The sequence below is a fragment of the Chanodichthys erythropterus genome, chromosome 19 (genome assembly GCF_024489055.1).
Source record: "Chanodichthys erythropterus isolate Z2021 chromosome 19, ASM2448905v1, whole genome shotgun sequence".
NCBI classification, from domain to species: Eukaryota; Metazoa; Chordata; class Actinopteri; order Cypriniformes; family Xenocyprididae; genus Chanodichthys; species Chanodichthys erythropterus.
Window position 1 is genome coordinate 13,696,408 of NC_090239.1, and position 16,135 is coordinate 13,712,542.

The following is a 16,135-nucleotide window of genomic DNA, read 5'->3' on the forward strand; positions in this document are numbered from 1 at the left end:
ACTATATAGTAGTCTGCTATAGTCTGCTCGAGATGAAAATAAAGATAGGTAAGGTCATCTCCAGTTCTATGTGGGTGCAGAAAGATAAATAAATGCTGAGCTCATATACTTCGTTAAGGTGAATTTGCTGTCGGCGGCTAGTTTTTCAAACAAATGTAACTGTAGATTCTGCGCATGGAACCCGATGAATAGGTCTGTAGATCTGCAGAATTAGAACATCCATCATTCATGAAGTTCTACTGCACACATCCCAGTTCATTAATTAGGTATTTTAGATAATTAGACTGTGCTTACAGCTATGAATAAGAATGTAGAATGCTAGAAAAGGTGAAATGACAAAATGTCAGGGTCATTCTCAAAATATGGTGACAAACATGAGCTTTTAGTCATTAAAAAAAAAAAAAAAAAAAAAATCAATATAGACCATGTAAAAGAGATTGAACTGTAATCCAACACAATCCTGTCCCCTTCATATGGTACACAACTTATGACATTTATCATTTATGTATTACTCGTTTTGTTTTGCGATAGGCAGCAAAAATAAACAAAATAAATAATATAAATAATAATAAATAATACAAAGTAGTTATTTCTTATTTCAAGTAATTACTATACTTGAAAATCCTAGGGTGTTTTTTTGTTATTGCCATTTTTGGCTTGCTCACAAAGGGGTTGTCTAGCACTATTTTTCTCATCCTTTTATCTTCTTTCTTTTTCTATTTTTTATAAAGCTGCTTTGGAACAATGTGCAAAGCGCTATGCAAATAAATTGAATTAAATATTTACAAAGTGAAGAGTAAGAAGAAGCTATTCTTCAGTGTTCAGTGTTTTTTCCCATCACTTTAAAAAAGTTAACTTATCTTAAATACTTCACTATATAATTTGATGTTACATGATTTAATATTTAAAAAAGGGTTAAATGGCATAATGTATTGTAATCATTGTAATCAATGTATGCCGTATGCCAATTAGTATAGTGATTCAATTGTGTGCGTTTTGACATCTACATCATCTTTCATGAAAATTTCATTTTACACTAATTTTACATCCTTTGCTTAATCTTTGAAATAAAATAAAATAAATATCAAGTTAAGTCATTCTTTATGATTAATAATAATGTCAAGGTGTTAATATATCCACCTTATTCCTGACAAGCCTACTGCATATTGAATTATGCGTGGCACTTCCACTTTGGGGAACTTACATTCAAGAAGGCTGAAACGAATCATTTCAAATCGTAAGGTTGCCCTACAAATAAAGCTTCTCCATCAGTTTGACTGAATGAGCTGTCAATTTTCCTTCATGTTTTATTTTCAGACATCATGAGAATAACTTAACGCTTGGTATTTTAACGTGACGTTATAACGAGAATATCTATGGCAAGAGCGCTTTCAGTTGCTGCATTCTTTTCCTCATGATTATTTTCTTTTTCCCCTTTGCATTCCACCATAATAGTATGAAAAAGGAAAAAAATATATACTGCACATTTGTGGTTCTCACGATTTAATTTATAATATAAGTTATCCCATTAATAATTCATTGGAATGCATGAAGAATCTCTAATTTTTCTCCTCAAATCCTCACGTCTCTTTCCAGGATTGTTTTCACAGGTAAATACAATTTATTATTTTTCAAAATGACAGAAATCACTTCTTATAATCACAAATAGCATCAGGCAATGCTGAAGTTAAGGCAACATATGTAACATAATACAGATATCTAATTGCTACAGTGATATTTAACCCATCCGTTATTGAAGTGGAAAGAATTGCGCTTTTTGGGGTTATTCATGGTCTGTTAAAAGTACCTTGTTGATGCTTTTACACTTTTGAATGTCCATTTAGTGTTCAATGGTTGAAGGGTGAATAGAATAATGTCATCTCATTGTACTCAGTAAAAAAAAAAAAAAAAAAAAAAGTACTGTTGAGCGAGCCTTTCACTGATTGTTTACAGCTTAACCAACCAAGTTGCCAAATTCATATGAATTCGTACGGATGACCTACCCCTAACCCCGCCCCTAAACCTACCCGTCACTGGGGTTTAGACAAATCGTATGATTTTGTGCAAGTGACGTACGAATTAGCCACCTCATAAAATATGTACGAATTGGTCATGAGCTAATGTTAACGGAAGTTACACCCATAATTCGCGAAAAGCGTCATGGATGCCCCATACAGAATAAGCTGGATACATACCATCAGCTTTTATGGGAGAAAACAATTGAATTCACAACTTTAACGTTTTATAATTCAGAATGTCAAATTTTTTTTTGAGAATGACCCTTCTGCAGATGTCATCTATGCTTATCAACGATGCACCATCCTGATTTTAAATGGATGGAAAATAAAAACATCCTTCGACAGTAGCAGGATAAGAATTATTACCATGCAGCAGCTTAAAAGGATTTATTATAAATCAAATGTTACCTAATCAAGGACACCTCCAAACGATATGCCTTATTAATACAGTGTGTCCGGGCAAACTGCTGGCAGAACATATTTCTGATGAGGCACCTCAGAGAACGGTTAATAAATGGCGACTGGGGGAGGACACAGGTAGAGGAGAGGCAGATGGTTTCAGCCCTACTGCAGTGTGATATGATTAACCAGCCCTTTGATCCCATACGTGAGCATACAGCAGCGACGGCAGTCCAACAGGAGGGGAACAGAAGCTAATCGAGAGAGACAGACTGGTGGGGGGTAACACCCCCACCTCTCTCAAACAGAAATCAAAAGCAAAATTATAAAATATGCTGAGGCACAGTGTTACTGGACGGTTGAGTAATTAACACATTGCTTCTAATTAGAAGCAAAATGAAGCCTGTCATTTTTCATCCCAAATGCGACAACGTAACTCAATCGTTGTGTGAACAATGCTGATGCATGCAACTGTGAACTGTGTTTAATATATGGAAAAAGTGTGATCGATACACTCCTGCAACATATGTTAATCAATGGTTACACTTACAGGCAAATCTGCAGAGCTCTCATGTTAGAATATATAAGTGTATCCAACTTCATAAGCAATGCCCCTGTCCCAAATGGAACTCTAAGCCCTTGCAATCTTCCCCCGAGTCCACACTTTGTCTTATGCGGAGCTCGTGGGCTCGGCAAAAGTGCCATTGAGGGCACATATCAGCCGCAAAGGGGGCGCTCGCGGGCACCCTTCTAAAACATAAAATGAAAAAGATGTGGTCTGAATGAAGTGTACCATTTGGGACAGGGCCAATATATCAACCATATTAAAAGTGCCTTCAGTTGCCACGTCTGAATATGCCTACTTCCATACTATATAGTAGGCGAAAAACAGTATGTAAGCCAAGTAGTATGTCGAAATTCATAGTATTCATAAAACAGTAGGCGAAAAGCACCCGGATGACATTGAGGATACCCTACTACTTCCGGAGAGATTCCGAAGTGTGCATTTGATTTACACTTTACTATCCCATGAGGCCACAGTAGAGGATTTGTGAATGGAAATGAAGCAACGTAGGTCACGTGACTGACAACATTGCAGATGTAGTATACGTCTGAATTTCATTCATACTACACACATTCATTCTATATAGAACATACTTTTTTTAAAGGTCACAAAGTAAGTTTCAAACCAAATGTAGTACTTACTATATAAGTATTTAATTTCGGATGTAGCAAGTGTGTTTTTTTTGTTTGTTTGTTTTTTGCTTATTTTTTCCACTGGTCTTGGACGCTACACTGACTCCTCCTGGTGTGGATGCATTACATTTGTTTATTTGCTGCTGCTGCTTCATAGCTAAACTATGTACACATTTTAAATCACATAAATAATATTCCCTTTTAAACAATTTGTTTTAAAAAATAACTGATTGCACCTATACTCTATATTTACACATAATTATGGACACATTTATAATAATCATCACATCAGTAGTTTTACTCTTATACTGAGTCTCCATAAAACAATGGTGATAAAACAAAATCTAAGGGGTTTTAAATGGATAATTGAGAAAGAGGAAAAAAAGAGATGTTTTCCAAGAACATTAGGTGAACAGGGGCAAGGAGAGACAAAAAAAAGTTGGAGAGAAAGAGAAGGAAAGAAAAGAAAGGCATGGAGGAGAAAAGAAAAGGGGTTCATGAGGGAGCACTTGTTCACTGAGGCAGAACACAGAAGGGGAGAGATAAGAGTCTCTCAGCTACACTGAGAACAACACGAGCAAACATGTTCTATGCACAAAAATATTCCGCTTTTTAGGTTATATAACTGCCAATTTTATAATTATTATTTTTTTTTTTTTTTAAGATTTGAAAACTGACATAGACATTTGTTTCAGCACAACAGATCAAATGTGGGGAATTGATCCAAAAAATAAAATGCCATTTCGGTCAGGTTTACTTCAATTTCACTTTAATTCGGCTAATACTAAGGCTGCAACAACTAACTGATGATAACTGATAATGAAAATAATAGATAATGAATTTCATTGATTAGTAAGGTCTTTACGCTGTGCACAGAGAACCTCTGTCAGTGATGCCACTTTAAAGCAGTAAAAGCATACAATTTCCATGAAACACATTTACTTACACTATTGTTCAAAATTTTGGAGTTAATCTTTCTTATGTTTTTAAAATAAATCTCCTATTCTCTGCAATGCTGCAATTATTTGATCAAAAATATAGTAAAAAAAGAAAAAATTATATTTAATTAAAAAAATATATATATTAAAAAAAATAAATTATATATTTTTATATAAAAATTAATATTTTAAACTTACATTATATAGAGTTTAATCTGCTCATTGCCTGAACAATTAATCTGCACATTATTTAATTGATTATACATAGAAATAATCAACAGATGAATCGATAAATCAAAATAGCTGTTAGTTGCAGCCCTAGATTATACATACTTGAGAAGTACAGGGAACAAATATCATATTGTATCCTCTTATATACAAACAACTTAGCTGTACTCAAGTTACTATATCAGTTTAAATCATGTGGAGCATCCCAGTACAGAAATATTTTCTAAAGTCAAAGTGGAACAAGTGTGCCATACAAACATTTCACTCACGTAAGTCACAAATGAGTTTCAACACGACATGCAGCCTCTGAACAACAGCAAGGTGTAGTGTCGTGTTTAGCAAGTCAGTAACTTTTGAAAACAGTGTTATGGGATAACATCACAAAACGAAGTGAATCACTATGCCACAACATCAAACCGATGAGAGAACTTTAAAGCAGACAGATCAATAAAAGCTAAAGACATTAACAGTGATACTCTTCCCTTCGAACAGTCAGCCACAGTGCATCACACTGGGGGCAACATCGAGAGATCGAAACCTATAATACCACCAAAGCACTTACTGAAGGCTGAGGTGAGTTTAACTTGATTAATCAAGAACTATAACCATATATATATATATATTAAAAAAAAATAAAAAAAAAAATTGTAGTTTTCCTATCCCTTTCTCTCTCTATACATCCCCTGTGTGAGCTTGATGCTGGGCTGGCTGGAACTGGTGATGAGGTGTGGAAACCGGACATACACACTTCCACAGACAATTCTTGTGTGGCCAGATCAGATCTGATGAGGTGAGAACATGGGCGCCGATGGTGCTCTCCCACCCGGAGTACCCCCCTCCCTCGTCCCAAACCACCACTACCACGGTGAACACATAGACATGACATAAGCAATCTGTACCTTGTGTGTGATCAGGACTGGACCAACTGACACCGGTCAGCTTTACATCTAGAAGAACGAAACCATGTTAATCAGGTAGGGCAAGCAAAGAAACTGTCAAAGGAGCTGAAATAGGATGGATTTTTCTGAGAGAATATGCCGGTGGGTGTTCCAATTATTCTGAGTCCAAAATAACCCTATTACTGTGTGTAAACTCTAATACTAAATCTATTTATCCCGGCTGTTTAAGCTCTAGATCACTAGGTCCTAGATAGCAGTGGACTTTGTGGATGGAGATATCTGACAAGCAAACTTTTTCAGTTAATGATAGAAGTCATACCAACAAGTTCACCTGAAAGGAACCACAACTTTTCTCAAGTTTTTATAGCAAAAGTCCAAAAGTTACCTCGGGATATTTAGATACTACGTTCAAAAAGAAGTTTCAAAATATTAATCGAGCCAGGCAAAGCTGACACACGGTTTAATCCCATTTCCACCCTAGAAACCTGACACATCCCATCAGACATTCACACCTACGGAAAATTAGATTTGTAGCAAAAAGAAAAGATGAAGAACTGAGGGTAAAATGAAGCACTTTTCCATCTCCAGCTAAAGCTGATAGCAAGATAGCGCTATAAAACAAAAGGACACACTAATCAGCTAATGCGCAAATCAAATACAGATCTTAATGAGAAAGTATGGTGTGATAGGACATTTAGAGGGGAATAAATTTGACCTTTGAACTGAGATTAAGTGATAAAAGTTGGTGTGTGCCAATGAGAATAGCTTCATTTTCCTTGCATGAGTTTTAGTTTCTGATCTCAAGGTATGACTCAAATGTAATAGTTTATAGATCACCTATTTACATCTGTATTTCTCAAGGGCTTAAAAAAAAGAAAAGAAAGAAATTCCCATTTTTAACTGTTACTTAAAGATCAAACATGCTGGACCAATGTCCAAGCCAATATCAAAAAAAGAGCTAGGATCCACACAGAGATCCTCAATGAAGTCGTTTTAAAGGAACACTCCACTTTTTTTGAAAATAGGCTCATTTTCCAACTCCCCTAGAGTTAAACAGTTGAGTTTTACCGTTTTCGAATCCATTCAGCCGATCTCCGGTTCTGGCGGTACCACTTTTAGCATAGCTTAGCATAGTTAATTGAATCTGATTGGACCGTTAGCATCGCGCTTAAAAATGACCAAAGATTTTTGATATTTTTCCTATTTAAAACTTGACTCTTCTGTAGTTAAATCGTGTACTAAGACCGACAGAAAATGAAAAGTTGCGATTTTCTAGGCTGATATGGCTAGGAACTATACTCTCTTTCAGGCGTAATAATCAAGGAACTTTGCTGCCGTATCATGGCTGCAGCAGGCGCAATGATATTACGCAGCGTCTCTCACATACGTCTCCATGGTTGCAAGGCACGTTCCCTGTGTAAGCAGGGGCTCACGGGCGCTGCGTAATATCATTGCACTGCTGCAGCCATGGAACGGCAGCAAAGTTCCTTGATTATTACGCCTGAATGAGAGTATAGTTCTTAGCCATATCAGCCTAGAAAATCACAACTTTTCATTTTCTGTCGGTCTTAGTACACGATTTAACTACGGAAGAGTCAAGTATTAAATAGGAAAAATATCAAAACTCTTTGGTCATTTTTAAGCGCGATGCTAACGGTCTAATCAGATTCAATGAACTATGCTAAGCTATGCTAAAAGTGGTACCGCCAGAACCGGAGATCGGCTGAATGGATTCGAAAATGGTAAAACTCAACTGTTTAACTCTAGGGGAGTTGGAAAATGAGCCTATTTTCAAAAAAAGTGGAGTGTTCCTTTAATGCTAACGCCTTGTGCTGAGAATAGCAGGAAATGGAACCAAAAGAGAAGTTCATCAATACCACGCCGTGCATCCTGGATAGCATCGGAGCAGGCAGCTGATGGCTGAAACCAATTTGGTGTGACAAGACTGGATCTTTATTTACTTCTCAGACTGCACTGCCCTACATGCATGAGAGGAGGAGGGTGGGCAGATCCCTGTGGCAGGGGTCCACCACACACCCTGCTCTCTCAGTAAGCAGATCACCATGCAAGCCATGGGACATGCTCTAGAGACGTTCCCAGGCAAAAGGGGGGCAAGCCGGGGAGTGGATTCCTAGCTAATTACGCGCCCGAGCATCTCATTCCTCATTCGCCGGTCACTCTAATTAGCATTAGCATCTAATTTAGCACGCGGCCAAATCATAATGATCAAGCAGGACTCAGAAAGGTGTGGAAAGGCTACCGACCAGCTAGCTCCTTCTCCTTACTCCTTCTTTTTTTCTCCATGCGTTTAAGGCGCTTCTCCTCGCGCCGTTTGGCTTCTTCCGCCTCCTGGTGCCGCCGGCACTTGTGAAAGTTCTCAACCACCACGCCGACAAACATGTTGAGCACGAAGAAAGCCACAATCAGCAAGAAGGAGATGAAATAGAGCAACATCCATGGGTTGTAATTCATGACGGGCTACAACACAGATAAACACAACACGGGTTAATGTACAGAGTACACTGGTGGTTAAGCTATTAGGAAGTCGTATATATATATATCAATTTCCTTGCATGAGTTTTAGCGTCTGATCTCGTGGTCTGACACAAATGTTATAGTTTATAGATCACCTATTTACATCTGCATTCCTCAAGGGCTTAATAAAAAAAATTCCTATTTTTAACTTTTGCTTGGTCCGCAGGAGTAGCCTGAGGTTAAGAATTATGATATCAAATCACACTTCAGTTTAAAGGTTTGTCCTGCTGAAGACTCAAAAACGCCTGCCTATAGGCTAGATTAAGCATTCTGTATGCAATGGAGAGGCACAGGCCACATGCCATGCACTAAGGAAGAGATATCTGTTCCAATTCAAATACATGAATGCCTTGGCTAGGACAGGGGGCTGGGCTCTTTTCAAATAGAGCAGAACAATTTCAGGAGCCCACAGCCACACATGAAGCATGGAGACTTCCTTTTCATGCAAAAAATTATACTTTTTATCATTCAGAAATTCAAATTTTATTATAAAACAGACATTTGGAGGAAAGAGTGTAAAGTAAGGCACTTCAAAGAGATCTGATGAATGGACAGTAAGGAGCTTACAGAAGAACAGATGAATGGGAAAGCAGTTCTTTGAAGCTAGGACAGAAATGCTGATCAATGATTTTTCAGCTCTGATTCAGTTCATGGAGTTTGACCAATCAGAGTTTGCGGTTATTAGAGAATGCGGATGACTGGGATGTACTCTGGCCCACAATTTGTTTGCACTCTAGAAACAGTGACCCACTTATATGAATAAGGTTACCACATTGAATCCACAAGCATAAAAATCCACATAAATACTATTACAATAAAATTTTATGTGGGTAAAAGGAGCTTCTGATACGGTCAATACCTGCTGATCGACACCGACAGCATCCAGTCCATCGTACATTATGTCCACCCAACCGTCTTTGGAAGCCAGAACAAAAAGGGACATGAGGGCCTGAGGGAGGTGAAAGATGATAAAAAAGGTTAAAAGAAATCTTTGACTTCAGTGGCTCCACTTGACTTTGTTGAAAATGGGATGAGACCATAATGGATTCTTTTCAAATTGGAAGTGGCATTTCCAGTCGCTTGTAGGCGCATCTAAAAGGGCATCTTGAGAAAGAGCAACTGTTTGTGCAACCGTTGCCAGGTTAAGTGCTTACCTGCCCGAGGTTATCAAAGTTGTACTTGTGTCTGATCCATTTGTAGTTAGCATTGATGCAATCTGACTTGTTGGTGATATTCCTTGTATCCTCCCCCTGACACACAAAGAACTTTCCTTTGAAGAGCTGTGAAAAAAAGCACTTTTCAGCACACACCCTTTTCTCTGTGAATGATGTTTTTTTGGAATAAAATACACATCTGTGACAACCCTATATGCTCTTTAACTAACTAACTAACTAACTAAATAAATATAATAATAACTAATTAAATTAATTAATTTTTAACAGATTAAGAGCCTATATTATTATTATTATTTTTTAATGAGTACTGACATTAGAATATGCAAATGTTGTCACTGTTCTATAGCCTACTGTAGTAGTTTTTGGACTGAAATTTAAGGTTTTCCTAAAATTGCTATCTAATGAGTAATTCCAAGACATTGCTACAACTTCATACAATATGGTTATGTCCCCATTATTGAAAGTCCAGTATGACTGTTTAGTGGAAACCATACAAGGACAAAGTCAATGTTACTCATTGTACAGGCACAAAGAGCACAGGCATCTTTTCCTGGAAGAATAGAAGATAAATTGCATCAACGTTCCCCTACGGACTTATGTAAATGGTGGAAGTATGGAAAACAAAACATTTTAATCATAGTCAAATTATTCAGCTGTGGACAGGAAGAGTATGTTTCACATTTACAGAAATGACAGAATCATGTATTCGTTCTATGCACCACCTCTTTCACTTCCACTAAGAGTCTTAAAGGCAATCTTGTGGATTAAACACACAGAGCTGTCATATTTTATGTGTTGCTTTATATATGATGTTTTTTTTTTTTTTTTTTAGGAGGAATTACTCCAATTAATCCCTGAAGTTAAGACTGGCTTTTACTTTAATAGACTGATCCAAGCAAGAAATATTATATATCTGTGAGGTGGCATTTCTAACTACCCTACTGAAAAACACAGCTAAAACTGGCTTTGAGCCAGTTAAAATTTGCTAAAAGTTGGTTTAAGATGGCCTGCCAGGCTGACCAAACTGAAAAGTGCTCAAAATCTCTCTAAAACAGAAAAGAAAAGCCATTTAAAACTTGTTTAAGCTGGTGATTTCTGTAGGGTTATGTTTTTTTGTTTTGTTTTTTGTACTCACCTGAACTCCCAAGATGCCAAAAATAATGAAGAAGGCACAGCAGATGACCACTATATTCCCGATAGGCTTGAGTGATGACATCAGTGTCTCAACAACCAGCTTCAGTCCTGGAGCTCTGCTGATCACTCTGAAAATCAAACAGGAGAACATATGTTTAAGCAACAACAACGCTCATTTATAAAGCACATTTAAACACAATATGAACTGATCCAAAGTGCTGTAATGAAAAAGCACATCTACATTGTAAAAGCAATAATTACAAATTTCCAAAAGCTTGAGAATAAAAGTATGATTTAAAAGTGGACTTGAATGTCCAATAACGGAGAGGGGAGACTATACCAAAGCTTGGGCCTAGCCACAGAAAAGACCCAATGATACTTTGATTCACAGCGGCACTGTGACAGAATTAAAAGTAAATGATTAGAAGATCTGGGATGATATGGCTGAAGAAGGTCACTAATATATTTCGGTGCCCATTCAGACAGCACTTTATACACACACAGGAATTTTAAAATCAACCCTGAATTCAATGGCAAGCCAGTGGAGGAATGTTAGAATTGGGGAAATATGGTCCCTCTTTTTAGACCCAATTAAAAGTATTACGGCTGCATTTTGTACAACTTACAAGCGAGATAATCTAAAAATCTATTTTACCCTCATTAAGCTGCAAAAAATGATTGGTTATCCAATATAATATCCTTCATTCATTTATATACAACACCGAAAGAAACAGTGGTGTCAAGCCTTACTGGAAGGTAAAACTTAAAATTGTCAGAATAAGAAAGAAATGTTGTATTTCTGAAAAATGTAGGGCAAATGAAGCATATAAAAGGGAAATAAATAAAGGTCCCAAAATGGATCCCTGGGGCACACCACACGAAAAAGGAGCAGATGATGAGGAAAAATTTCCCAAATTTACAGCAAAAAAGACCTATTCTCAAGGTAAGATACAAACCACTGTAGTGCAGTGCCTTGGATTCAAGACATTCAAAATGTTCAAGAAGAATGGTATGGTCAATGATATCAAATGCCGTGCACAGATCCAACAAAACTAACAATCACAAGAGCCAGAATCCAGAGCAAGAAAAATATCATTTGTAACTTTCAACATAGTTGACTCATTGCTATGCAAAGATCTGAAACTAGATCTGGCATACTAGTAGCCTGCTGATTCTGAACTGCTTTGGCTTCAGGACCCTGATTTACATTTGGAAATAAAGTGTCAACCCAACACAAAAACAATTTTCCTAGAAAAAAATAAACAAAACATTTACTAAAATTATTATCCTGTTGTATAATTATATAATTTACATTTACTTACAATACATAATAATAATAAACAATTTAATTTATCATCATTGCTGCAATCACTACCTCCTCTAAGAGTGAGCATGCCTGGCAATTACCAGCAAACATTTCATACCCTAGCTATTATGCTAAGCAACTGCAATGCAATACTGTAGGGAAACTTTCTGTGCTGCAAAGAAAAGAGAGAGTTTTAATTAAACCGGCAGAATAAAGATGAAGCCTAATTATTAACGGCATCCGGCACAAAACTGCACCTGTCAACCTCTGCAGAGGGTGGCACCCACAGTGACACTAAGACACCTGTTCACAAAGGCACACACAATAACATGTGTAATACAAACACACAGCTGTAACAGGAATTTAGCTGCTTTAGAGCCTGTTCACACAGGACGTGTTCTTGGGGGGAGGAACAACTAAAAGAGGACAGAAAGCATGCGTTTTTAAAGATAAATGCATTCTAACAGTCAAAGATGTCCCTTCTAATGCATGTTTACATAGACCAACAATTAAAAAAAAGCAAAGAAGAGCAACCGTTTGCCTGTGAAAACAGCTCATTACATGTAAAATTATACTCTAACTAAAGGCAACCAGTTTTAATCTGCAGCCTTGTCTGTGTTGAACTGATTTTAATGGGACACAATGAGGACCTAAAGCAGTAGCAGGGGATTCTGATGCATTGCGGAAACATTGTATATTGCAAGATGTTTATGATACTACACAAACAAGAACTTCAAAAGTTCCTCCCTTTAGACTAGAGAATAAAAGGAACATTAGTCCTCATCTGGTGACAGTAATTTCTGTCTGCTCACCACAGAATTGAGCCAAAGCGGCAAAAACCTGATTTGATCCTCAGCTTTGATCTTCTTAAGAAGTGCGCTGTGATTGTATCAGTTTCTGAGAATGAAGAAAAGGCCATGTTTAAAGAGACCAATCAGGTTTAGTCAAAGTAACTGGTTGATAAAGAAAGGAGTCTGCCAAAGGGAGTGCAGATAACAGGCTGCTCTGTCTTTTGTTTGTCTGAATATCTGCGTGCATCTCTCACAAGCTCAAGCGCATTTATCAAAGCTCACTTTGGGGATTTCAGGTAATACCATAAAATCAATTATGGAAATGTCAAACGATGAGAAGGATCAATATGTCTAGACCCACGCTCATCTCTCACTGAATTTGAGAGGGACAATCTAGTGAAATGATATGCTCTGTTCACAGTGGGCACACCAGGTTAGCTATTGTCAATTAAAACTCATAAAAATTGTCTTTGGGAAATAAAATATGAATATTAGGTTTAAAAAACAAAACAAAAACTATAATGGTATCGTATATAAATATAATAGTATATAAATAATTACACTGCTGCTCACACTATGAGATTTCAACCCCTCACCAATAGAGGGCGCTGGTGCCTGAGGTGTTGTGCCAATAATGTTTTTCAATACAGTAAACATTACAGAACACAGTGAAGTCATGTGTTTATATAATTCATTTCATTAAAATTTGTAAATAGGCTACGTGATTTTGTGCAATTTAGTGTGCATTTATATACAGTATTAATAAAAGAGTGCAGTAAGAGCAAAATCAATATGTTTGTAAAGTGGGCGAAAAGCACGGTACTTTCATATATACCATGGTACTACTGATATATGATATCATATGGTACTTCAAAAAAAAAAAAAAAAAAAAAAAAAGCCCTATTGTAAATGCCATGGTATTTTGGGACAAGGAGAAACCAATGGGAGGTGGTCCTAGTTTTTATAATGTGATGCTGATGCGATTCTTCTGGTTTTGGGAACATGTGTTAGGTTACAGTGTTTTGCAAGTCGTCGGAAAAGTGGATTTTCTCATATTCGTCGCTCCGATCTGGTCTTTTTTGTTCTGAAAGGATTTAATAAATAAATAAATTAGGAAGGGAACAATAAGTAGAGCACTGAAGGAGCTTCTTATTCCCAGAACACAGAGACACATTTTCATCCTGGCTGTAATTAAAGGATGCTGTAGTTGGGCTGGGAACCGTCAGTTTGGAGGATTCAAGCTGTGTGTCCCTGACACACACAAACACACAGCATACATTCTGAAGACACCCGTCAAAGGACAAAAAATATTTAAAAAAAAATCAACTATGAATCAAGAAAGCAGGCAGTAAAAACAGCAGCATAATTTTCCCCACTATTTACTCACTCTCATGTCTTTACAAACCTGTATGACTGACATAAAAGGAGATATAGAAGGGATAGTTCACTCAATTATTCAGTCATTATTTATTCACCCGGGTGTTGTTCTGTTCCACCAGGGTGAGACATTAATGGCTGAATCTCTTCCCTAGCCCACTCACATAATCCAGTAAAATTATGACTTCACAATTACACAAGCTATTATCTAAAAACAATAAGACATAAAGGACATCTGCAGCAATGATATGTAAATGAAATCAGCTCCAGATGAAATCCGAAAGAGCCAATCTGTCCTTACAGTCTTTTTGGTGCAATTCTTCATCCCTGTAATTACAGCAAATAGACAAGGCAGAAAAACGAACTTGTTTCAAGTCAAGCATGTATAGATTAGCTTAACAAATGCCTTACTGTGGACAGGCACTGTGAAAGAAGCTGGACTGTAATTAGCGTGAGAATTAATGAGCACAAACAATAATAACGCGGTACATTATGTCGGGTTACTTGCATTTGAAGAGGTCAAACAGGCTAGAGGATTTAACAAAGTGATATCAGTAGATAGATGCTGGCGGCAGGTGTTTAAGGGAGGGTCTGTTCCTCTGGGGCACACACAGACAGTGGAGGATGGATGGGTCTTTATGCGCTTTGAGATCAATTTAGATCCTCAAGGGTGATGTACAGTGCAACATGCAGTGGAGAGGTTTAACCTGGGGTCAAAGAGTTGATGAATTTTTCAGAGTGTGCACATCCCCCCTTAACACAATGCATAAATCAACCTGTCTAAAGACTGAAACACACGTCTCTGTAACAATGCCATTACTACTTGATAAGGAGAAAACAGTCATGAACTGTCCATACAAACACAGATGTCCACATGAATTAATGGGCATATCGACCCACCCTAAAAGGAAATTTTAATTTTGTTATTTGTGTACTCTGATGTCAATCTTTTATGAATTAGATATTTTGAAGGAAAAGCACTATAAAAGCTCCAAAAAGTCTAAAAAGTCCAAACAAACAAATAAATAAAACTATATATATATTTTTTTTTTTTTTTCAAGAAATTAATACTTTTGAGCAAAGATTCATTAAATTGATCAATCGTCAAAAGACTTTTACATTGTTTAAAAAAATCTATTGTAAATAAATGGTGGTGGTATATATATATATTCTAGGGGCTCTATATTCTATCTGAGCCCCCAGTGTGTTTTTTAAGGCGTCCTTTATTTTAGAACATTATTTTAGAACGCATTAATTCTTTGCAGATGCGTCATGCAGCCACACTTTGACAGATTATTTCATTTTTCCTTTTTCATTCAAAACATTCACAAACTTGTTAACTATATCATTAATTTTCAGATATGTGGAAGTGAATGTGTTTTGTCTTTATAATAATCATGTTAGTTGACATAGCGTGCGTTGAATTTGCACCGCAATTCAGAAGATCTACATCTACATAATTGAATTTACATCACGTAAATTCATCCATTTTTCCTGAAGTGGCCAGTGAACTGGGAGAAGAAAAGAGAAAACTTTATTGTTTCATACACAATGTTTATCTGATATAAATAAAACACTTTTCAAATTATAATTGAAAGGATTATTATATTGCAGCATCCATAGACATCAGTGTATGGAATTGGAATTGAACAAACTATATTATATATTATATATATATATACATACATACATACATACATACATATATATATATATATATACATACACACACACACACACACACACACATATATACAGGTGCTGGTCATATAATTAGAATAAGTTCATTTTTTTATTGTAAATTATTTTTAAAAATGAAACTTTCATATATTCTAGATTCCCTACATGTAAAGTAAAACATTTCAAAAGTTTTTTTTTTTTTTTTTTTTTTTTAATTTTGATGATTAGAGTGTACAGCTCATGAAAGTCCAAAATCCAGTATCTCAAAATTTTAGAATATTTCCTAAGATCAATCAAAAAATGGATTTTCAAAACAGAAAAGTTCTTTAAGTTCTTTAAAGTATGTTCATTTGTACACTCAATACTTGGTCGGCAGCACATATTACAGCAAATGACTTGCTCCTAGCACAAATTACAGCATCAGTGAAGTGTGGCATGGAAGTGATCAGCCTGTGGCA

General features: G+C 36.5%; 1 protein-coding gene across 12 annotated transcripts in view; it reads right to left on the reverse strand.

Annotated features, from left to right (window-relative positions):
• Window positions 1-16,135, reverse strand: part of cacna1g (calcium channel, voltage-dependent, T type, alpha 1G subunit) — a 150,564-nt gene that overhangs the window by 35,129 nt on the left and 99,300 nt on the right. For 9 of the 12 annotated variants that reach the window (XR_010892598.1, XM_067368653.1, XM_067368650.1 and 6 more), the window contains 5 exons: window positions 10,525-10,651; window positions 9,369-9,494; window positions 9,074-9,163; window positions 7,965-8,157; window positions 5,680-5,727 (listed from right to left, as the gene is read on the reverse strand). Coding sequence is in view for 11 of the 12 variants with exons in the window: in XM_067368653.1 (XP_067224754.1) it covers window positions 5,680-5,727; window positions 7,965-8,157; window positions 9,074-9,163; window positions 9,369-9,494; window positions 10,525-10,651 (584 nt within the window). In the remaining variant the exon portion in view is untranslated. The remainder of the gene's footprint in view (window positions 1-5,679; window positions 5,728-7,964; window positions 8,158-9,073; window positions 9,164-9,368; window positions 9,495-10,524; window positions 10,652-16,135) is intronic. The other 3 variants (XM_067368659.1, XM_067368660.1, XM_067368652.1) reach the window with 1 other exon arrangement.